Source organism: Paramormyrops kingsleyae, chromosome 7 (genome assembly GCF_048594095.1).
Source record: "Paramormyrops kingsleyae isolate MSU_618 chromosome 7, PKINGS_0.4, whole genome shotgun sequence".
Taxonomy (NCBI): domain Eukaryota; kingdom Metazoa; phylum Chordata; class Actinopteri; order Osteoglossiformes; family Mormyridae; genus Paramormyrops; species Paramormyrops kingsleyae.
The window spans coordinates 33,066,967-33,091,645 of NC_132803.1; the positions used below are offsets into that span (position 1 = coordinate 33,066,967).

At 42.6% G+C, this 24,679-nt stretch overlaps 3 protein-coding genes across 5 annotated transcripts; 1 reads left to right on the top strand and 2 right to left on the bottom strand.

Moving 5' to 3' along the window:
• Positions 1-103: 103 nt before the first annotated feature.
• aldh7a1 (aldehyde dehydrogenase 7 family, member A1) lies at positions 104-7,360 on the bottom strand. The gene is made up of 18 exons (XM_023845286.2): positions 7,104-7,360; positions 6,214-6,267; positions 6,052-6,117; positions 5,835-5,915; positions 5,479-5,602; positions 5,031-5,163; positions 4,601-4,645; positions 3,649-3,726; positions 2,798-2,895; positions 2,662-2,703; positions 2,420-2,514; positions 2,197-2,281; positions 1,851-1,957; positions 1,552-1,668; positions 1,116-1,213; positions 951-1,024; positions 774-849; positions 104-500 (listed from the first exon to the last, which is right to left on the bottom strand). Exons 1-18 carry the CDS (start codon positions 7,296-7,298, stop codon positions 446-448), a joined length of 1,623 nt encoding a protein of 540 aa, XP_023701054.1. The 5' UTR covers positions 7,299-7,360; the 3' UTR covers positions 104-445.
• Positions 7,361-8,705: 1,345 nt separating this feature from the next.
• Positions 8,706-15,959, top strand: phax (phosphorylated adaptor for RNA export). Its single transcript, XM_023845282.2, has 5 exons — positions 8,706-8,837; positions 10,089-10,708; positions 13,446-13,566; positions 13,745-13,828; positions 14,928-15,959. Exons 1-5 carry the CDS (start codon positions 8,733-8,735, stop codon positions 15,195-15,197), a joined length of 1,200 nt encoding a protein of 399 aa, XP_023701050.1. The 5' UTR covers positions 8,706-8,732; the 3' UTR covers positions 15,198-15,959.
• On the bottom strand, positions 15,517-22,102 carry LOC111861021 (la-related protein 6-like). Of its 3 annotated transcripts, none has more exons than XM_023845281.2 (4): positions 21,982-22,102; positions 20,013-20,076; positions 19,219-19,432; positions 15,517-17,683 (listed from the first exon to the last, which is right to left on the bottom strand). In XM_023845281.2, the coding sequence occupies exons 2-4, from the start codon at positions 20,036-20,038 to the stop codon at positions 16,721-16,723; spliced, it is 1,203 nt and encodes a 400-aa protein (XP_023701049.2). In that variant the 5' UTR covers positions 20,039-20,076; positions 21,982-22,102; the 3' UTR covers positions 15,517-16,720. The 3 variants fall into 3 exon arrangements, with proteins under 3 accessions (XP_023701049.2, XP_023701047.2, XP_023701048.2); XM_023845279.2 differs by lacking the exon at positions 21,982-22,102 and adding an exon at positions 20,882-20,993 and having other exon boundaries at positions 20,013-20,133; XM_023845280.2 differs by lacking the exon at positions 21,982-22,102 and having other exon boundaries at positions 20,013-20,188.
• Between the last annotated feature and the right edge of the window lie 2,577 nt (positions 22,103-24,679).

The following is a 24,679-nucleotide window of genomic DNA, read 5'->3' on the forward strand; positions in this document are numbered from 1 at the left end:
ACAATCCATAGAATGTCAGTGACTTAAGAGTGTTTTTCCCCATTTGAATGACCGTTCAAACACTTTTTTTTCAGGGCAAAATCACAAAACGAATCACAAACAGTAAGCTACAAACATACCTGATAAGGCATGGATTATTTGTACAGAACTTGGAAATGGAAGGCAGATCTCACACAAATTGTCCGATAATATACACTTCATGGTTTACATCTTTTCAAGGCAGCTACAGTTTCATGTTGAAGTCACAGCAGTACACAAAAAACTGCTCAAACTGCAAATGTAGTTGGACCTACTGAGAAAAAGGTTTGTATGATTAGTGTTCGAGCCCATTTTCACATTTGTCCAGTAATATATAAAGAAGGAAATAAGCCAGTGAGGTTTAGTGGGAGTAAAATCCAGGGTTTTGCCGTCCTGCCAGCGTGGGAAGGGCAGGTTCCCCATCACGTCACTCAAACTTGATTCCCTGGGCTAGGGGAAGGTCTTTGCTGTAGTTGATGGTGCTGCAGGGATAAGGACGGCCAAATTTGTTAGTAACTTGGTCTGTGATGTGTCATTTGTGGTCGCAGTCCATTTAGAATGTAAAATTAAATCCAGCTTGATTTCAGTGGGTTTTTTGGCTAGGGGGCAGATAATGGAGGAATGGTTGTTTATGGGTCAATTAAACTCCTGTGTCATTTAGGGACATATTTTGCAGGCAATGATCTCAATGGTTCTGGAATATACATTTGGGCCTGTGAATTAGCTTCACAGTTGGTTTAGAGTTGGATACGCACCAGGTGGACCTCCTCATGTACTGCTTCCAGGAGTCGCTGCCTGATTCTCTCCCACCTCCGGTGTGTTTTTCCCCTCCTTAAATAAAAAAATAACAAACCACAGCATCACCAACAGGTCAGCATTTACTGCCATAAGGTGGCGCCAGTGGCACCGTGACGCTGAGCCAGCCCGCTCACCGAAGGCGCCTCCGATCTCGGCCCCGCTGGTCGGAATGTTCACGTTCACGATCCCGCAGTCGGATCCTTTGGGGCTGGAGGAGCCCAAATGGAGAAATTACATCCAAAAATGTCCAAACCACTAAGAGGAAGCCAATTTCAGGGTCAGAGCATGATTGTTCTCACCCAAGCCAGCGGAACACGCGGCCCATGTCTTTGGTGAAAATGCTGCTGGACAGCCCCTGCTTGACCTCATTGTTCCAGGTGAAGGCTTCCTCCTCGCTCTGCCATGAGACAGAAGTTAGCAGATGCATCAGATGCCGAACAAACAGTCCTCTGGACAAGGTGGCGTGTTTTAGAGTCTGTTCGTATTAAGCATGTAAAGTAAACTGCACAGGCAACTCCCATGAAATTCTACTCTGGGCCTCTGACAATGTCCACATAAACTTAGTCAATGCTATCTTCAGAATTACGTTTACATTACACGTATTTATGGTTCTGAACTAGACTGATCTTTCTATAGGTATTCATTACTCTCTCCAGAGTAGGACATCTCAATGAACCCTGTAGCTACACGCAAGCAGGGGTCAGTTTCAGGCGTTGGTGTCAAGCAGGTGCTGACCTTGAACTTCAACACATAAAGGATGGGTACAAAGGTCTCCGTTTGCACAATGGGGGCGTCGTGCGCCAAGCCGGTGATGATGGTAGGTTCCACATAGTTTCCGGGACGGTCCATCACCTGGGGGTAAGAACAGAAGAATGTTTCCAACACTGACCAACATGCACTGAATTACAACCTGCTAGAGGTCATGGCAATGTTTGTGTAAACATAAAGGATCAAGATTAAGGTTAATGCTAAACTTTATAGGTTTTTCGCTCCTGTCAGCTGAGTCTTAGAGTTCTGGTTGTTAACACACTCACCTTTCCTCCATACACAATAGTTCCTCCCTGCTGTTTTGCTTGATCCAAAGCCTGCTTGTATTGTTCCACAGCCTGTTTGGTGTGGAGTGGTCCGTACAGTGTGTTTGCTGTTGGCACGAAAAGCAGTCGTGATCCACATAAATGTAATTACTTCCAGTGAGCCAGGGTGGTTCTAGAAAAGAATTAACCCTCTGAAGTCTGATTCAGTTACACCTTAGTTGACAGGAGGCTTTCTTAGTTTCTAGTAAAATAATAGCAATAAAACAGTTATTGAGTATGTCTGTTACCACACAGGTGCACTGCCATCATACAGATGAAAGGGCTTCTGAAGAGGTAATGAACTCACGGTCCCAGGGGTCACCGATGCGGATTTGTTTGTACGCTTTGGCTATTCTCGCCACGACGTCATCGTGAACGCTCTCGTGCAGCATCTGGAAGAGATGCACCAACACGGGATCTGTGTTACATTAGTGTTGAGGCTGCCTGAGAAAATACTGTTTGGCCCCAGACCAGTTAATGAAACCGCAGTACGGAGCGGTGGACCGGAAGCCGACGCCCCTTTATCTTACCAGCCTCCTCGTGGTGGTGCAACGCTGACCCGCGGTTCCCACCGAGGCGAAGACTGCCGAGGGGACGACCAGGTTGAGGTCTGCGTCTTCGAACACTGATGGGAGAAGAGAGGAAACACAAATGCAACCATGAGAAAACCATCAAGAGTCAGACAACATTATTTTGGACAACCTCTGTCGAGTGGAGCCCCCGTCAAAGTCATACGATGAACGACCGATGGAAAAAATGGAATAAAATTTACCTATAATAGCATTGTTGCCCCCCAACTCCAGCAGCTGACGGCCTAAGATACAGGAAGGAAGGGGAGAGATGTAAATACTAAGGCCCTGACTACTGTTCAGTCAACTGAGCTTCTGCATGGCAAGGTCCAGACTCACCAAACCTCTCCTGTACCATCAGGGACACCTTCTTCCCCACATGAGTGCTGCCGGTGAAAGAGACCAGGCCCACACGCTCATCTTTTGCTAGTGCCTCCCTGTGGACAGAGGGTGCAGAATGACAAACGAGTTAAACCAATCAGTGATTGGCATAGTATGGTGATCCCACCCACCTTGGCTTTCAGAGTCATTTCTCCATTTAGACTGGCATCCCTTCCCGGGTGCAGCCCTACTTCTAGGCCTGTGCTGCCTGAGATTGCTCTAGGCCCCTACACAACTCTGAGAAAGATTAGTGGCTGGAAGACTGATGGATGGATACATGGACGAATGGATGGATCTCATGACCATATTTAATCCTTCCCATCAACACATCAGTTGAGATGGTTTCATCTCAAAGAAATTAATCTTATCCATTTATACAACTGGACTACTCACTGGTATCGGAACAATAGATTAATGTTACAAGCCTTTGCAAAGTACAAGATATCTTTATTGTAACTGTACAAGTTCAATGAGACGTCGTTTGGATCAATCCTGCAAAGGCTTTAATAAAAACTATATAAACAAACAAACAAATAAATTGCATACAGCAATGTAGAAATACAAAAACACAGTACTCAGTCGAAAGTATAACAGGAATACTGGACATGAATGGTTGAGAGGTGTGGCATTACTGCAAGATAATGACCATGATCAGCAGTATTGCATGGTACTATGGATTACATACTGTGACTGTGAACTACATGTTACACACGTAACATAAGGATACTTAACATGAGGAACTTTTGGAGGAACCGCCACCTCACCTCTGGAAGCTGCAGAACACCCCTACACCAATGTGCGAGACTCACCCAATGTCGGCACCGCCGCAGGTCATGGAACAGATGGCTCCAGGAAGGTTGTTCTGCTCCAGCACCCCGGCCACGATTCTGTAAGATGAGAGACGCAACCAAGTAGGAGAAGAAGCGGGGAGAGTCCAGCAGGTCCAGCATCAGCCCTCAGCATGACCATCTATACTCAATGTGGTGAGCCCTACTGCTCTCGAAAGAGCACAAAAGATGCTCAAGGGCTAAGACTATCACAAAAAGACCCCGAAGCACTAATGGATGCACTACTGTGACCAAAAGCTCTTCCTTAACTCTCCTAATATAAAAGTCTTTGCTGATACTTTCAGCCTTGAAAGCTCAAAGGGAGTTCTCAGAATATCCAGCCACTGCAGGGGCCTCATGACCTTGCCTGAGCCTTACTTAGTAACGACGCTGTGCTCCCTGCCACACCTCACCCAGAGGTAGCTAGAATTGATTTGCAGATTAACTTGGCATATCTATCCTATGCACTTGGCCTATTTGGTTCAGATCTACCAAGGTATGGGTGGGAGGGGGCGGTGCTGGGCACAACCAGATGGAAGACCCACTCACGGCCAGCGATACGGTACGATAAAACGATTGTGTCTGACAGGTATGTGTGGTTTGATCAATCGGAGGAAATGTGCTATGAAAAGCAAATAGTTTAATAGTTTTCTTTGTTTATTTGGTCTTGATAATGGCACTGGTTATTTAAAACTGACAAAAAAAATATGTCGTCTATAGTGTGATTTTGTGTATCGTTATGGGACTGGCCCACCCAATATTCTGCCAGCCCGCCCTCGCTGTTACTTCTGGCTCCGCTATTGGTTCAGATTGAGAGTTTTGGACTTCTGTTGGCCGTTTTCATAGAAAATCCATGAGAAGCCAAGTCTGGCTGCAGGACCCAGACAACTGTCACTGAAATGAGAACAATCAGCAGCAGGTGGTCCATACTTACTTTGTCACGGCGACGCTGGTCAGAGGTGTTGTGGGGGCCCCTTTCCTAAGGAGGCAAGCATTGACACGTCAGCTAGTATTGCAGAAACAGTGTTTGTGACATCAATCCATTTTTGCTAATATTACTGGCAAATTCATACTACTTCAAACAAAGAAGGCTTTTCAGGAGTTAGCTGTACAGACAGTAACCTCAGAAACTAACCAATATGGCTGAATATTTGTTAATGATTTGGGTTAAACGGCAAGCCAACAGGTCAAATACTATTTAACAGAAGTGTTACAACCCAGTTCACGAGAATAAGGCCATCAATATCAGGCACCGAGGTCAATCTTCAACATGTTTGTAGGGGGCCAAGCACGATGTTAATACAACACATAGGAGCAAGCCTCGGGTGCCGGGGGGTGAGGGGGGGGCGGGAGTGGTAGCTGACCAGAGGCAAACGTTGCCACAGATGAGCGCAATTGCGTTGTTCCAGCCGTACACAGCCACGGGAAAGTTGAAGGCCGTGATGATGCCTACAAGCCCCACCGGGTTCCATTGCTCAATCAGGGCATGGCCAGGTCCTGGAGACGAGTTTATTTTAAGAGCTGCCTTAGTACCAAAAACACACATACACAAATACTGCACAGACACATCAATGTGCATGCAGAGTCTTTGTTATTCTAAGACAGGGGTCTCCAACTCTGGTCCTGGAGAGCTACCGTCCAGTAGGTTTTCTATCCTACCTGGCTTCTGATGAGCCACAGCTGTTCTCAGGTAAATACCAGGAGCAGGTGTGACTCATCAGAAGCCAAGTGGGACAGAAAACCTACTGGATAGTAGCTCTCCAGGACCGGAGTTGGAGACCCCTGTTCTAAGATGACCAACTGTAGACCCACTCTCCGAGGGCAGCACGGGGCCGCCAATCATCCGCGACAGGCCAACGGCGTAGTCACACACGTCGACGTACTCCTGCACCTCTCCGACGCCCTCCACGTAGATCTTTCCCATCTCCAGGGACACCTGTAACCAAAGGGCCATCACAGCCAGGAAATGGGATGTCAGAGCCTCCACATGATGGAGATACTTCATCATTGAAAAAGTCAATTAAAAACAGATTCATATTGCAAATAAGACTCCCAGTGCATGAATTTAAGTTTTTAGCAAAGTTATGCTTATAAAAAGGTACAAGAAGCTGTACAAGCAAATCATTTAAAGTTCAATTGAAAACTGTCATGGAGGGTAGGGCTCCCACCAAGCTCCCCAGCACTTTAATCTGTTTCCTCAGTGCATCTCCTATCTGCCGCACGATCTCCCCTCGTTTCGGTGCTGGAATCTGATATTTGAAAAGAAAGATGAGAATACAAACTTTTCGGAACAATGGCTCTGCATGAGCTCCATTTTTTTGAAATGTCACTTTAAGGGGTATTACTTCTTGGATCATAATCTAAAGTGAGACATAATTTACTTACATCTGCCCAGATTTTCCAGGCCTCCTTTGCCTTCTGCACAGTTTCTTCATACTCTGCCATGGTCGCCTTAAATATTTTTTGAAAACCACTTCATATTAAGTTACCATAAACCGCAATCAAGTTGATTAGCGATGATGAAAAAGCAAATGTCACTTAACTTACCTGGCGCACTCTGGCAATCGGCTCATTGTTGGCTGGGCAATATGAAGTGACGACCTGTGAACACCGTATTGAAACGATTTGTATCTTTTACAGATAAATTGGGAAGAGAATATACATTATGCACAGTTATTAAGACAGCACCTTACCAATAACACTAAAATAGTGTCCCGCAAACTAGAGAAATAAGCCAATTTCATTCCCATTTAAGGGTGCATCATTTAAGGGATGCACACAAATATATGTTGTATGGAAGCTTCAACGTCCACATAACTTTTGAATCAGTCGCTCTATACACGTAGTGGTTTCTTGGATGTTTTCAGTAATCGAGAGGGATGGTCCTGAGATGTCTTAACAGGTAATTATTCACATGGACAGTGTTGGTAAGTGTAAAAGTGCCGCGTGCCCCATGTACTCGCACGTTGATTAACCAGAGATCGGTCAGACAGGGACAGTGTGATAAGCAATGCAGCCTCCGGTTATATCATCAGCTAAGACCCAGTCTAGCGAATATGCCTCTACAGTCGAATTTGAACTTGTCTGATCTGACTGATCCTTTTATTCTAGCTCAGCTATGGCGACAACCTGTGCAAAGTTGCCACTTTCATTGTTGACCCTCCACGAGAAATTCGTGCAGTTTATTAAAAAAGCTCTCCTGTTCTACATAGTATGAATTTATCCACACAAAATTGAAGCATATGCTTTACTTGGCGATAAGTTACATTTCCATTAAATATACTATGGGAATATTAACGTTTTGCCTTGATCCGCTACGCGTTATAAAATAATTTGTCAACTTTTTACGATGCGTGATGCTAACGTAGCACACAATTCTTGCAGCCATTTTTCGATTTATATTTAGAAACATGGCTAGCTGGCTTATCTCCTCTTACCTCTCCCTTTCCTCCCCAGGTCCCATTATACACGCCGTCATTCTCCTCTTTCAGGCCCAGTTCTTTGAGCCACGAGTATTTGGGCTGATTGATCAGGAGCGTTGACATAGTCCTCGACTGTCGATAACTGGCTAAAATGACGGTCTTCCTTAAGGCCCACTGCCTCGCGATGTTAAGGGCTATAAAGTGCGGCATGGCGTGTGGGGAGGAACAAGTGCTGAGCTGCTCACAAGCAAGCAGACGGGGCAGGTCTACCTCGTGACAGCGGCTCGCGCGATTGGTCCGCATGCGGCACGGCCCTTCGGTCGCAGTACGTTTTACTCTTTTAGGGACAAAGCAGCTAAAGCCGAAACAAAATAAAATGCAAGGACACGTACATAATAACCGAAGTTTCGTACGAGCTGACTTGTCAAACTATACATCCTTATACACCCTATACTGGCTTACTAGGAAAATAATGGAAAAATAAGCAACGGTATAGATTCACAGCAGCAAACCAAAGATACAAAAAAAATAGATGTTTAATTATCACAATCAAATGGTTGCCACCTCTCATGCATCTGGCGTCACACTCACATATGAAATCTTACGGCAAATCTATATTATTGTATTATAAAGCTAAAATTAGCTACAACAAAATCGTTGGGGTAGTTTGCCTACTAACTATATACAAGGTAATAAAACTGTCACATACATGTAAATGCGTGTGCAGCTTGTCTCGAACTGAAAATCTCACCACAGCTAGCTGACCAAACTTAGTAACCCTGCAAACTTACAAAGATGATCTGTATATGACCCTTATAAGACCGACCTGTCAATGGGTTTCTCGTAGAGCAGAGTGGCGCAGCGGAAGCGTGCTGGGCCCATAACCCAGAGGTCGATGGATCGAAACCATCCTCTGCTATTTTTCTAATTACATGTCCACAGACAACTTTTTTCAAAATAGGAAAAAGCAAATGAGTACCAGCAATAAATCTGTTAATGGAAAATGCGAAGGAACGGTTCAATATTTCCACTTTTATTTAGTATATATATATATATTGCTCCACTATTTGTACCTGTCTTTAAATATGAGTTGCTACAATTAAATAATCGACTAGATAGTATCTAAGCACACCATAAATCATTTTAAAAAGTAATGCTTGTTAAACAACAGCAAGATATCGTGCATAACAAACTTTTGCAGCAACCAAGTAGCAGCTGTAACAAATTAAAACACACGCACAACCAAAAACAAAGCGGGGTTATTCGCTTGGAAAAAAACAATTTCAATTTCGCATGCAGTTTCTCGGCGTCATCACTATTCATTTCCTTAAATACTTTAAAGTAAAATAGTTTTAAGTCATTTTCAATATTTATAAAATTGGGAGCAATCTTAAGAAATATACACTTACGAATATGAAATTTGCCAATTATAATGACATTATTGCAAAGGTATGCAATTTCTTTATCATATTATAGAAAAACCATATACCACTGCAGTACTGCAAAGTCAATAATACTATAATACATTGCTTTCTGACCTCCAAGTTTATAGGTGGCAGTAACAAATTTTCACAACCGATAAAGACACTCAAAGAATAAAAAAAAAACGCTGTTGAAAATCCATTTAGTTCCGGGTTATGAGAAATGGCGGCGATTGGGGCAGATAAAATGGATGATCTGGAAGATGGAGAGATCTCTGGGTCTGACTCCGAATCTGAAATGGGAATAACGGCTGGAGAACGAGTCCAGGTGATTTAATGTCACTGCTGTTTCTGAAAAAGTGATGACATTGGAAAAGTATTGGACACATCCCGCCAGTTTTCATAGCATAGTCTACTAGACACCCTGCCTCTTGTGCAAAATAAAGCTAATATTTCTGTCTAGCTAGAAGGTTTAGTACCAGACGTGGTGTTTATTTGGTTTTCTTAATGTTTAAGCGTAATTGTTACTTAAATTATGTAGATTTAACGTTTCATTCCACAACTTGCCTTTTCTTAAGGCTAAATACGTAGCCATTTACCGTGTTTGCGCAGCATCATTATGAAGTATTAAACGAGTACTTTCTGAGAAGTCAAATGTTGTTATATTCAGAAATGTCCCTATAGTAGTCGGTTTGTTGAAATGATAATTTTATGCTCTGAAACATAAAATTAAAGAGGGAGACGTTCGGAGGGCCCGACCTAACAATGGTTTTAGGTAAACTATAGACGGATTGATCGTAGAGCAGAGTGGCGCAGCGGAAGCGTGCTGGGCCCATAACCCAGAGGTCGATGGATCGAAACCATCCTCTGCTATTTTTTATATTCCTCCTTAAAAATTACAGCCTTGCCTGTGGCCTTTGTAGGTGTAAGAACTATGATGGGGATGTTATATTATGCTTCCACAAGCAAGTGACAGTAACAGTCTTGTTACTTGCCTGTTCTGAATGTATCTTTGAGTAACAGGGGCACCACTAAAGATTTTGGGTGACCGTCAGACCTAGCATTACAACATCTGTCCTGGTATACCAAGTATTCTGAAAAGGATGTTAATGAATTACAGTTTCTCCCTTTATCAAACTCTTCCTTATTTTCCATTCCACTTCGCCAGAATGCGTAAATCCACACAATAATAGTTTGTCTTTAATGAGAAGTTCAGGAATAGTACCTGTTTCATCAAACTACACGCCATAACCAGTGAGGTGCCCAGTATACAGGAGCTTTTTCTATTGCTCATGGGTAGAGTGACCAGGCACCTCATCCGTGTCCCTGTTTGAGAAGAAAATTTGGTTACCATGAGTTCTTTAAAATCCCTTAGCAAAGTGTGTTTAAGGTTACTTGGCATTCTGCTAAACAATTAAGTAATACATTTGTTTTTTTTTCTCCCTGGTGCCTTGCAGTGTTTTCTGACATTGATTTGAATGTTTGATATCGAATATATATAATATTCGATTTATACAATGTTTGTGTGACAGCAGGCACTTGCTGACACGTGGTAATGAGTCTCTCATTGTTCTTCTAGCCACATGTAGCTCCTGGTTTCATGGGCCAGTCATTCCAGAGCCGCCCCCCCCCTCAGACAGCCCCCTCCGTCACCAGTTACCGCAATATGGCTGCAGCCGACAGCAGCGAGAGTGATTCTGATTCCGATGAGGGAGCCGTCCTGTGGAAGCGGAAGCGTCAGCGCTGTTCCCTAGCTCCTCCGGCCCCACCTGCGCCCACCCCAGCCCCTCTGTCCGCTGGGGCACTGGGCCGGCGGGTCAACAACATCTGGGGCTCAGTGGTGCAGGAGCAGAGCCAGGAGGCAGTAGCGGCGGAGCTGGGCATCATGGGAATGGAGGGCGGAGTCAGCATGAGCAGCCGGCAGTGCGAGACTTACAACTATGTGCTGGCCCGCAAGCTGATGGAAAAGGAGAGGCAAGAGATAGAGGAACAGCAGGGCGGCGCCGTCGAGGCCATGCTGGACGGCCAGCTGGACGAGTATATGGAGAAAGGTGACAGCAAGGAGAACGGTGGCCACCACAAGAGGAAGCGGCCGGCCAAGGAGAGGCTCGGGCCCAGAGCGGAGATGGACATTACGGGCCGATACGAGATAGCAGTGGATGATCCCGAGGAGAAGGTGGCAGACGAGATTGCACACAGGTGAGCTTGGTGGCTGCTGCAGTGTGGATGGTTTCAGGTCTAGATGGAAGAAATGGCCCGAAAGCCTTCAGAACATAACTTTGCAAAATGTCACCCTACCAGAAGAGTTTAGGTATGAACTAGGACTTAAAGTATAGAAGGTAATGAGAGCAAACTGAACAGATCTCAGTTCAGTGTAGGGCTGAGAGATATGGCAAAATATTTTATCAGGTTTTTTTTTTCTGTATCAAACAATATTGATAATTATAACAATATAATTCAAGTCATTATTTCCTTACTTGACTGCTCCATTTTTGCTGAAGAATTGCGCTGAAGCGGATCCAGAACATAAAACAATGACAAATTCAATGGACTATAAACTGAAAACTAATTTTAGTAAATAAATCATACAGAAATGTTGTAGGCCGTAATGGTAGAAAATGCAGACAGTAAGTCCTGTTGCTAGGATTTTTTTCCTCTGACTGCCTCGCTGTTCATTCCAGGGAAGGAGTTTAGCTAGGGCTGGGCGGTAGGCTCTAAAATAATATTGCAGTGTTTTCAGAGATTTTTCACAATATTGATATTGATTATTGGTTTAATGATGTATTTCACCAACAACAGACTCATGCCTTAATGGAATTTGTGTAAAAATGATGCATTATAACCAGAGATGCAGCAATTGTATCGGCCAACTATCGGAATCAGCTGATACAGCAAAAATCGCCCATAAGCCAAAGGTTAAATATGAGCCGATATTTACCACCGATAATTCCTTTTAAAATAGTGACCCATATTGTTCTGCACATCCGCGCACTGAACAGTTAGAAAAATGCCTGCTGCGTGGACTTATTTTGACATTAGCGAAAATTACGTTAGAAATGCATTTTGCAAACATCACACTGCTAAAATTTACTCTACTAATAAACATTTCAAAATAACAAATTTGATTGTTCACCTTAAAGTGAGACGGTGAAGAGCATGAAGAGTTTCTGAAAAACAAATCGGTTCCAATAAAGTAGGCTGCAGTGCTGCCGAATGACATCAGCCAGTCAGTGATGCAAGCGTTTGATAGCAAAAGAAAGTTCAGTGCAAAATCAAAAGATAAACTCCGTAATTTTCCGAGTAATATCACACTTGATGATCAGCCCTTCTCTGTTATAAATGTTACAAATATATAAGGTTGTATACAGTTATATACTGCTCTGGGACTGTTGTTGTATGCCAGAGTTGCTGTTTTCTTACCAAAATTTTTCGTATTTTTGGAATAATTAATTTTCTTATTTTATTTTGGTGCAGTGTCCCTTTAAACTTAAGCATAAACTCCCAAAAAGTCGCTATTGGTGTCAGTTTTCAAAATAATCGGCTGTCATTATTGGCCAGAAATTTCCTTCTCAGTGCATCACTACTTATAATTGTCGATAATGCAAGAAAACAAATGTTTAGGCTATATCTCAGTACAGTTTTCAAACTGATGGCAATAAGTGTTCATAATCACAATGCAATATTTTAGATGTAGTCCAGTGTTATGAGGTTTCATGCTCTTCTCTTGCTAGAGATGCGAGTTGGTTCTTCAGCTATTGTGGCCCTGATCGTTTATGTAATAAATTGCCCCAGTTTTTGTAAAAGAAAATGGAACAATAATTACAACAAGTGCATAATGATAAGTTCTGCTCTGGCAGGACACATATTGATTCTTCATGATGCAAAGATCAGGAAGACGGCTTTCAGAAAGCATTTGTCTTTGGATAATTATATCATTTGATTTTGCCTGTTTCATGTCTGACCTAAACAATATTTGAACAGTTAGGATTGTTTTGCATTGTCTATTTCTGGCTAGCTAATTAGACTTTTCGATTTATCACTCCACTCTTGATATTTGTCAGACTTTTGAGAGGATTTTTGGATATACAGCAAGGGTAGCTGTGTCCATCTCATTTTCTAAATAAAATGTCAAAGTAATTTACGGATCATTCATTCATCACAAGCGAGTGGCTCAGTGGCCAGCATTTCAAGCACCCAGCTCCTGGTTTGCAGGTTTAAATCTGACCTCTAGCTCTGTGTGTATAGATTCTGCAAACCCCAGTTTGCATCGGTTTCAGTTCTGTTCTTTAATTTTTTATATAGTGCTGAGAGAGAGAGAGAGAGAGAGAGAGAGAGAGAATATATATCGAGGTTTCCACTCTGAAGACATGATTTTGCAAATTGGTGTCTCTGAATTGCCCAAAGTGGTTGTGTGTACCTGTGGAGGACTTAGATCCCCTGCACACTGCTTCCCTGCCTGATGCCCTGTGCTTCCAGGGGTGGGTTCCTGGCTCTGAGAAACCAGACCCCTATAATTCTGTTGATGTACTTGACTGCAACATCAGTGTTTTCAGTATCAATAAGCATTAACAATTCAGTAAATCCTCATCTGGGAATATGTAGACTGCCCCCTGGCATTGAAGTTAAACACTGAGTTCCAGAACTCCATTGACAACCTGAAAGGTTTACATTAAAACTGACTGTAAATAACAAGTGAGCATAAGTTAAAAACACCTGTTTGCTAAATGAGTAATCCATCTATCTTTATCCATCTTTATTCTGCATCTCCTGGTGTGTATTATGGTCCATTTTATTTATATATTTTTAGATGTATGTGATCATATGAAATGAATTGAAATGATCCTTTTTAAAAAAATTAAATGTACCACTGTATACCGATTGTGTACTGACACAAACAGTTAATATTTACAAATAAAATGTTTCTTTTTTGGTTCAGACTAATGGAGCCTAAAAAAGTATTGATTGAGCGAGTGGTGAGGGTCATTGGAAAGAAAAAAGCGATAGAGCTTCTGGTGGAGACAGCCAGCATCGAGCAGGACGGCGGCCTTTACACCATGGTGAGTGTGCCCCAGCGCTGCACGCATTTTCACTTTTGTTCTCCTGTTTCTCCACCCTGTCGGCAAATATTTGACCAACAGCAGAGCTTTTTAGCTGTAAGCAAACCTACTCGCTCCCCCGTCCTCCTCCCAGACCAGTTCGGCCGGTATTGACCGGCTCTCGTCCATTTCCCCGCAGGACGGCAGCAGGAGACGGACGCCCGGCGGCGTCTATCTGAACCTTCTGAAACACACACCCAGCATCTCCAGTGAACAGATCAAGGTACGTCATCCACTGTCGGCCGCTTCTCTGCTGGATTCCTGGGTTTTCAACGCTTTTGACATTTCTCCGAGGTCTCGGTCATATAGCTTCTCGGCAGCTCGGCCGTGGGCTGGAATGCGACCCCCCCACCTCTCTGTGCGGAGGTGTCAGTATCTCTCTGTGTGCACACAGGTTGCTTATGGGTATTTGTGTTTGTGTTTTCCTCCCGTAGTCCAAAATCATGCACCTAGATGAACTGGCATCTAAATTTGGTGTGTGGTTTTTGCCGTTCGGGACTTGGTACCCGTGATCAGAAGGTTTCTGGTTCAAATCCCGTGCCTGGCAGAGTGATGTCACCCTTGACTCCAAACTGAAGAGCAAATTTCCCAAACTCACTCAGTCCATTTTTAGTTGTTTTTGAGATGAGACCACAAATGACCTAAAGTCAGGCTGCTCACATGTTACAGGATCAGGAACCAAAACGCCGTCTTCATTTAATCCAACAAAGAACTTTCGTTAAATTTCAAAAACACCAAGTCCACAGAAATTACACTTTAGTTATGGCCTTATCCCATCCACATATAGCGTGGAATTCGGGGGAGTTTCTGTAATTTGCTCTTTAGTTGATCGAGGGACACTGTCTCTGCTCTCTGACCCTGCTTTGGGCAAAAGTCTGAATTGTCCATAGTGTGGACTGCCCTGTTCTTCCTGCTTCCTGCATGGTGGTTACTGATGGTAGTTATGAAAGATGGATGGGTAAATGGATATATTGGCTAAATAATAATATTAATAATTAAAAAAAATAACAATAAATTTTATTTATATAGTGCTTTTACAAGATCTCAAAGATTCTTACTTAAAACAAAGAAAAACAAGACAAAAATTACAAATCATATTATGGATAGAGAAGGTTAAACACTTCAGCAAACATAAAGGTTTTTAGCTTGGTTTTGAAATCTGAGACAGAGACCGATAGACAAATGGCACTGGGGAGGGAGTTTCAAAGTGGGGGAGCGAAACGAGAACATCCTGTGCGTATATGTGCCTTGGCCTTGCTGGCCAAACGCCGTGGAACGCGTAGGCGTGGTAGAGTGACCTGCCGTGTCTGCGTGTCCCGCAGGAGATATTCCTCGAGGAAAACCAGAGGGAATGCAGCAACAAGAAGGCTGCCAAGAAGAGAAGACGACACGAGGTGGCCAAGAAGATGAAGCAGGCGCTCAACACGCTGAACCTGCAGGAACATGACGACATCTCCCGTGAGACGTTCGCCAGCGACACTAACGAGGCACTGGAATCCCTGGACGAGGCGCCGGAGGGGCCAGCAGAGGCTGCCCAGGGCACGGAGGACACGCCCGTGGTCTACAGCTCCAGTGACCTGGAAGTGTTTTGATGCACGGCAGCCTCCCACTGCTGGGCTTCTGCAGCAGGTTTGAACCACTGTGGCTCTTGGTCTGAAACGGTTGGGTCTTTGAGCAATGGCTCGAAATTTCAAAAACATCACCAGAACAGCGTGTTTGTCACCATCCGTCATACCTGTAGGGCTGGAATTGTCAGTCTCTGCACTGTGAATGGATTTTGGCTTGTAGGACTTCGACCAAATGCTGAACTGGACAGTAAATCTAACTAATTTCTGTTTAAAGGTCCTGCCTTTAGGTGGCAGTATCGAGCTCTGTTTACCTCTGTGTCAGTTATCTTACTACACACTAGTATTCACAAGTTTCAAAATCTGATTTTTTTATTTTTTTTTTGTGACGTGGAATACTTTGACAGCCAGCAGAGGTGTAAGGCTCCGCGATCAACCCACTCTAAGAATACATCAGCTAAGCATGTAGTCATTTTCTTTATCCCTGTTTAGCCTCTTGCTGTCTGTGTGTATGCAGCTGTGTGAGTCTGCTGAACCACAGGGCGTTTTGTCATATTCATCAGAGAAAGATGAGTGACTCCCTTCAGATGTGTGATCAGTACAGGCACACTATAGACATGAAGGTCTCCTGCAAAGAGATCATGTGTCAGCTCCTTTGCCCATAAACCAAGAAGAAACTTTGGATTCATTTAGATTTCATTTTTATTACTGCTGTAAGCTTTGTGTGTTTGTTTTCCTTTTCCCCCATAAAGATTTTGCTGTTTTCTCAAATAAAAATTCCTGATATCATCCTTAGTGCACATCTGTTGGTTTTTGGAAAACCTGGTATAATGAAACAATGTAGATTTTGGTATATATATATAAATCTTTAGTCTTATCAGCATCTTGTGCTACTTTCAGAATTCTATTCAGATGTGCTGGGCTCACATTTTGAAAGACTGCCTGATAACATGACTTTTCTATGCCAATTCTACTCAGCAAACTGATTAGTGGAGTTCAGAACAACACTTAATTGTGCAATTTATTTGTATATGACAATGGAATTGGTTATACAGAAAATTTTGTCTTTTAATTTTTTGTACTGTCTATAAAGAACAGCTTTTGAAGAACCATGGCCGTTATTTTCCAAAACACTTCATCTTTTCAAAAACCAGAAAATAACTCTCTCACAATGGAGCCGGGGGCTGTTGTCGGCTGAGGGCCGTGCCGCAAATTGAAGCGTCGCCATGGCAATGGAACACTCACGATACACAGCCCAAACTGGGCCACTACAGCTATCACAGAGACTCTGTATTCAAAACATAATAGACCCTCCAACTGGATTGTCATCAACACATTGAAGTAAAAATATTGACCATCAACCTATTCTTTACTGTTCCTACGCAGTTTATAGGGCCCCGGAAAACAACAGTAGGTTTATTTTGGTGACTGCGGTAGAGTAACGCCAATCGAATGCAGATGTATTTTGTGATGGAGGGATACCTCCAACTCTGCATTAGTTACCCACATCATCGATGCATTTGCCAAATGCTCCCAAGTTACAATCTTCTTCAAAAGTTGCTCGGAGACCTTCCTCTTCCAGCAGTGCTGTGAAACCCCGTGGTTTCGTCTGGTCCCTGCGGGTGGTGGGTGACCCCCAGGGGCACAGGGTCCGCAGCCTGGGTCTTCTTTTGCCCCAGGTGGCTCACTTTGAGGTTTCCTTCCAGGGTCGGCGCCTGAGGGTTGGGCAGCTTGTAACTCTGCATTCGGAGGCTACTGGCCCCTGCTTCCAGCTGCGGAAAGTCACCTTGGTCTGGACAGCCAAGTTTGGGGCTAGAGTCTGCCACCAGAGCGGCCAGCGGGAGGGGGCCAGGCAGAGGTGCACGGGGGAGCCTGGGGCAGCGGGGACTGGACTTGGGTGACACCCCTAGGGGGTTTGGGGAGGAGCAGGGTGCGAGCATGGAGGAGGAGTCCGACTCGTCTTCCACTCCGTGCTGGAGAAGTGTCATCCTCTGGATCAGGACACCCACACTCCTCCCGTCACACCTGTCCTCCATGTGATCTACGCCCAGTCCGGACATTTTCCCGGTGCTCCTCCTCACCAGCAGTGCCCTGACTGCTCCGCCCCTCCGTGAGAGCTCACGGTAGGCTCGACCCGCCCCTCCCAGGTCCTCGTACTCCACCAGCACACAGTCCAGGCAACCCAGCTCAGGATACCTGTGGATGTACTTCCGGATTTCCGGCGGAAGCTCCTTACCGGGCCGGATGAGCCGGATGGTGCTGATGGTTCCAAAAGGGCTCAGGATGGCGATGGCCACCTCCATACTGCTTCTAGGAGGTTGGGTCACATCCCCTCTGTGGGATGGTTCTGGAATGTTCCACACCAGTAAAAGCCGGCTGGGAGCTTGGACTAGGAGAGACTCTGGTATTGGGGCTTTTCGACGCACTTTGGTCCTTTCCTTGTTCAACTCCAACTTCAAAGAGTGATGAAGAGCATAGGCAGTGACTCTCCAGTCCTTGGTCAGCTGCTTCATCTTCACCATCAACAAGAAAAACATCTTTTAGATCTGAAGGCTGCACCTCAGTACAGCTTAAAGCAGTGGTTCTCAACCTTTTTGTAACACATCCCAATTTCTACTGTGCCAGCTCAGTTGCCACCCTATATCAAATATAGGTCTAAACGCTATGATCAAGCTCACAGTGCACTCTGCAATTTATGGCAATCAATGCCTATGGCGCAAATCTGATTGGATGTGCCAGTGAATTTTAAATCAAACATCTGTGGTTTGGCTTCTTGGATTGGTTGAGGGTTCACTAGTTTTGCGCAGTAAAAGCAGTAGCAGACCCAAGACCCGTTTATGTAGGTTAATTCTAGGATTTGGCCCGGGAAATCTGATCGTGGATCAACATAGGAGCATGCTGGTTTTAAAATGCTTTACATTTCCAACTCCGCCTCACAACCTCATCAGAACTTGTCGCGACCCACATTTTGAAAATCGCCGTTTTAAAGCAACCAATGCGTAACAAGATCCTGTATCAACTACAAGTAGTTTACATGGTCACACAATAAAATTAAAGACAATTGGAATAGAAAATACTGCCGTTTTACCACTCTCATCTTATCTGTTGCCCTTCCAATTTTGAGCGCAGTTTAAAGATATTGTATCTTTAAACTTTCGAAGACGGTGCAAAAATATATATTCGTATGTGTCCGTAGCGCTCGTATTTAACCACTCGATGGCAAAATGAATGATCTGCACTAGGAACTAATCATTTACCGAAATTAGAGACAGGGTCGTTCAATCCTATAGGCTGCCGCCTAGGGCGCCAACTTCACAAGGGGCGCCGACTTGTCAGCAAGTTTCACTTTGCCTCGGACGGGGGGCGTCGGCGGTGATGCTCGCCTAGGGCGCTACATGACTGATAAATACCCATAACGTTTACTCTGAAATGAAAATGGCAAACAATACAAAATTACAACGGTTGCTGGGTTATAATACAGTATTTGGTGTCACGCTTAAGGGAAAAACAGCTTTTAACATGTCTATTTATTACGAATAGAATTTCTCATCGTATATAAATAAAACCTATAGTAAAAACAATAAGGATCCAACGGCTAACTGTTTGGACCCCTAAATATGATGTTGAAATTAACAAAATGAGCACCGATAGACCTTTTCGAAACGATCGACATACGTATTATGTAGGTCATATAAATCAATTATGGCATAATTCACGTATTTGGAAAACTAGATAATAACATATATCTCATCTGGTTTCTAAATTTTTGGATTCGGAGAACTGCTAAATCGATATTTGGAAGCGTAGCAATTAGTTTCAGCAGTAGTCTGTTTTATAAGAAGTAATACCCATCCATCGATCCATAATCCATAAACGCTTATCCAATACAATGTCACGGTGAAATAATAAAGAAAAGTTACTCTATAAAGGTTTTAATTAAAATAGCGTGCTACCGTAGGCGTTAACATTACTTGGCAATCAAAATGTTAAGCTTCAGTCAGGAGCTCAATAAATCTCCACAGTTTACACCTGAACTGGAAAATCCTACCTTTTTAAAAGACGTAAGCAATTTGATGTTCACGTAGCCCATTCTGTTTCTTTTCACATGTTTTAAAAGGAAGGCATCTTTGGCTAGATTCTCGTCTGAGAGATAAAATTCTACCTGGGATACCATCTTCTGTACCAGGTCAGCCCCTGGCGGTGTCCAGTCATCTAGGTCTATGTCTTCATTATTGCCACTGTTAGACGCGTTATCGGCGTTACTGAAAAAACAGAGAGACAGCAAAACATATAGGCTATAGGAAAGGTAAGTTACCACAGCTTAAATGCATTAACTATACAAACTAACTCGTTTTTTATTTTAAACATATCTTCCTTTATTTGGAATTATTTTTTGGCTTACGTACTTTCAAAATAATTTATCAAAACCTCAACCAGTATTTGCATTCCTACCTTTATTCAAGAATTTTATATATATATAGAATCCTTAAAAGTTAGTTATATAGTCAATTGATAATTAACTGGAGGAATAAACTAATTATATAATGGATCATTTTTACTTTATATATATCTAGGTTATATTAAAGTCAGGTGGAATAAACTAACGTGTCAGTTACACATTCTATATTATTCTTTTTTAAGCAGGCGTGCAGTTAGCACCAGGGACGGATGGGATGGGAACCCCTTCATATTCAGAGTGACCTCGATCCGTCCGTCCGTCCGTGCGTCCCCAACTTACAGGACAAAAAAACAGCATCTGCCGTCTTTGCATAAGGAAAAAATATCCTTGGTCCCCCCCAATTCAAAAATCCTATCTGCGCCACTGATTTTAAGAGTACTTACTTTTTAGTGGTATCGCTATTGTCCATCGCGATTAAATCCGAAACGTTTGTTGCTATTTTCCTTCCTTTGTGGAAAACAGGAACACTTGTCAAAAATACAGCATGTTTGGAAACACCACTGACTGCAAAATAACAATGACAAGTGACACCGTTTATTCTTAACGGAGTCTGCGAAGGATGAACTTGCGCTCAAATTTATAGCAGAGAAAACGTCATCGGGATAACTAGAAAGAGGCAGGGTCAGCGGGGCCGATAACATAAAGACATTTTTACATTTTCGCTATATTATAATGTCGCTGGACTTTCAGATTCTTAATTAAAAATGATCAACTTTTAAATTAAGCTAAAACGCAACATTAGACAGCATCAACATGATAATTTAATTCAAGTATTAATTCATCACGACAAAGCAATTTAAAATGGAAGGAAGAAATGATTTGATTTCATTTGAATTATGCAATGAAATATTCCGTCATGTGTCTCCCCAACCGAAGGAGACGTTTCACCGGTACACGTTCAGCGGCCACCTAGAATAATAACGATTACGAATTTGTACATTTGCTTAATTGTCACTGGGGCCGTACTTTCGAGGGTTTGCCAATTGTACCCTTAGCTGCAGGTAATTATACCTTTTAAGGTACAGAAATGGACTATGATGAACATATTTGTACTGCTGGGGGTATATTAATGTTGTTTGTGTCTTGGGGGTGTTCATTTCTGTGCCGTAAATTAGGTACATTTATCTACAGCTAAGGGTACAATTGGCAGACCCTTGTGCGTACAGCCCCAGTGACAAGCAAAGGTACAAATCGGCATTCTTCTTTTCTGACAGCGTGCCTAGTACAAACTGCAATCTCCGATCGTGTTAACCTTTTTTTCGAGTTAACGGTTGTTTCACGTCAGCTAAATACATTCCAATATGAACGTGCTTTAAAACAAAGTGTTACAGCTCTTGGTTTAGACCGACTACATATTTGTGTAGCTATAAGGGGATTGCTGTGCCTTCGGTTGGAGCAACTGCCAAATGCACAAATCATGGCGCGGGGCAGGAGAAGCCGTTTAGGCCAAAAATGCATAATTCACTTGGACATATATATATATTGGTACTATAGGACTTGCATATACATACAGTACATCTTGTCGTGCATATACATACAGTACATACATACGCATACATATACTGTACATACATACGTATGCACGTACATACATACAGTACAAGGATGCACATACATATATGTATGCATTACATGAGAATATGTGTGTACGAGTATGCAGGTATAGGCTATGAATGAGAGAATGTATATAGGCCTATGTAATTATGTATATTAGTGCGAGAATTATGTATACGTAAGGGGAATTATGGAATTTTGGCCTAAACGGCTTCTCACAGCTCATATAGCCTAGTCTAGTGTCTTATGCGAGTAGAACGGTAACATGCACTAAGGTGAATAACATATCACTACAAATTAATGCACATCTGACCACCATTCTTATATTTTTTTTCTTATTTTAATTTTTAACAATTCCGCAAGTTTCATAGATTTCTCTGGATTATCACCTTTACCTTATTTTATATATTTCACTAAGGTGCTTTAAGGACAGCAGTGTTCTGTTTGCCGAGGAAGCGCTATGTTGAATGCCAGGCGATTCTAGATCAGAGGCAGAAGTCAAGTTTACCTGGGGCTTGATTTTATTTTATTGATTGATTGAAGGAAAAATACTCGGGGTTAAGCTTAAAATAGGCTTAAAATACTATAGCCCCGAGTGATCGAACCAAACGACGCCCATGTTGAATGCTCTATACGGATCTATACACAAAGACGTGGGCCATATAGCTTATATTTTTTGTTTTCATGACAAAAAAAAAATCTATGCACGCTGCACTTCAGGAGTGCGTTCCCCGAAAATATCTTAAGCTGTACCATAACCTTCCGAGGTGTTCTCCGAAACGTCCTTAACTATTATACCTTCTGAAATAATGTCGTATGGTTGCTCCGAAACAGCTATCACGTATAGATGTTGTCAGCTCTCACCGCTAGTGGCCCCCACTGTTCGGACCGCACGCCTCTGAAATCAGCATTTGCATCTAGAAACATATCAAGCTGTTAAGCAATATGTACTCAAATAATTCAACAGTTGTAACTGGCTAATAATATTTATAACAATGCAACATTAATGAGAATGTTATCATGCAAAGAATTAAATTGTACATTACAATAGATGCATGTTGCGCTGAACATGTACTTGCCTTTTAAATTACATTTTCGAAAATGATTTATGAAATGTGGATACTTATGCCCACTTATTTCCTAACTCAACTCATCACAAACATACATTTACAGGGAGGACCTTTCAAAATAGTGTCAGAATACACACCTCTCTAGTGTGCCAATGTCACAGTATATCAAAACTTTGTTTCATGAGGTTGATAAGAGTCAGCACTGCAGGTTTTAAACGCAGTCATGTGAAATCGAAAGTACACATTCTTTCAGTTATATAGTTTTATGTATCAAGACATACTAAAAACATCATCTGGTCCTTGCCTGCAGGTTCTAAAATTATTTACATCTAACCACATGCGTAAAAACAACACACAACAGATCACTGTGTGATTATTTATTTAACAAAAATGAAGCCAAACTTGAGAAGCCATGTGTGAAAAACTAAGTGATTCAACAGCTTGTACAACGACTTTAGCAGTAATAACTTGAAGTAATCATTTTCTGCATGACTTTATCAGTCTCTTACATCAGTGGTTCTCAAACTTTTTCAGCAGGATGCCCCCTTGTGTAGGGTGAATCCTTTTGTGGTCCCCCTCCTCAAAAAAAAAATCATGACGCAAAACTGTCACGCCCAGCTCCGTACGATCCTCGTGTGTGCCACGCCCCCTCATTACCTCGTGTCAAGTCCTGATTGTGATCACCTGTGTCCTGTTATTTCTGGCTAGTCTTGTGTATTTAGTCCGCGTCTGAGTACGTCTCGTCAGATCCGTCATTGTATTGTCTGTTAATGTCCATGCCTGTCTCTCCTTTCGTTACAATTAAAACTCGTTTACCCGTATCTCCGGCTGATCTCGCCTGCTTCCCGGCTCGCAGATTCAATGACTGCAAAGTGCCCAGGTCCTGTGGCTGCAAAACAAGCCCAAATCATCACCCCTCTGCCACTGCGCTTGACAGTTGGTATTATGTGTTTGTGCTGATATGTTGTGTTTGTTTCTCGCCAAACATGGCACTGTGCATTATGGCCAAACATCTCCACTTTAGTCTCATCTATCCAAAGGACATTGTTCCAGAAGTCTTGTGGTTTGTTCAGATGCAACTTTGTAAACCTAAACCATGCTGCCGTGTTCTTTTCTGAGGGAAGAGGCTTTCTCCTGGCAACCCTTCCAAACAAGCCATACTTGTTCAGTATTTTTGTAAATGTACAATCATGAACTCTAATATTTAATATGCTAACTGAGGTCTGTAGAATCTGAGATGTAGCTCTTGGATTTTTTTTGTAGGTTTTCTGAGCATTGCGTGTTCTGACCTTAGGGTGAATTTGCTGCGACGTCCTCTCCTGGGAAGACTGGCAACTGTCTCGAATATTTTTTACTTGTGAATAATCTTTTACACTGTAGAATGATGGACTTCAAATAGTCTGGAAATGGCCTTATAATCCTTCCCAGATTGATGGGCAGCGACAATTGCTTCTCTAAGATCATTGCTGAAGTCTTTCCTCCTTGGCATTGTGGTAACACACACCTGATTGCTCCAGACCAGCAAACTGCCAAAACGTCTGCTGTTATAGAGCTGGTCACACTTGCTGATGATCAATTAATGAAGTGCATTTGATTAGCAGATCCCTGGTTGCTACTTACCCTCTTAATTCCTATGGAAGCAGTAAAGGCACATAATTTTTCACACACCACCTTTGCATTTTGACTTAGTTTTTCAAATAAATAATGACAGGATGTAATATGTCATGTGTTGTTGTTTGTCTGAGGTTGTATTTACCTCATTTTAAGACCTGCAAAGGACCAGTGATTTTTTTTATTAAGTCTTGATACGAAAACCTTAGAATTTAAGCGGGGGTGCACTTTCTTTTTCACATGACTGTAAAATACATTAAGTCTAATGTATCCCCCTCCCACCCAGGATTAGTCCTTTGTAGTCAATGTAGCGTATTGTAAATTCTCTTATGTTAAGACGGTAACACAGCATTTCTTTCGACTATTGTGCCATATCTCGTCCCAGTATCAATGACATGTACATGTATTGGCAAACACAAGAGTTTATTTTGAACAATTCAAATTGAAAACCCAAAGTGTGGGGGACGACGATTGTATTGTGCATTAAACCTGCTTTGCAGAAAGAGTTGCTGATAAAATTGCATGGTCAGTTTCATAACTTTAGCTCTTGTGATGCGTATGTTCTTTGAGCTGTTCATCAGGTCAGAGCAGCTGAAGAATTCAAAGAATGTGGAATGTTGGTACCGTAACCACAAGTGAGTCTGGGCTCAGTTCTCTGAATTCCTTCTGTTTTGTTGTCTGTTCTGTATATTATTTTATACTGTTGGGTGAACAGATGTTTGACGCCGCATGGATCATGAAATTATTTTCCTTCTTTTCTTTTCACTTATTTTTTTCTGCAGGTGGTTGATTAGCCTAATTTTCTTTTGTTTTCA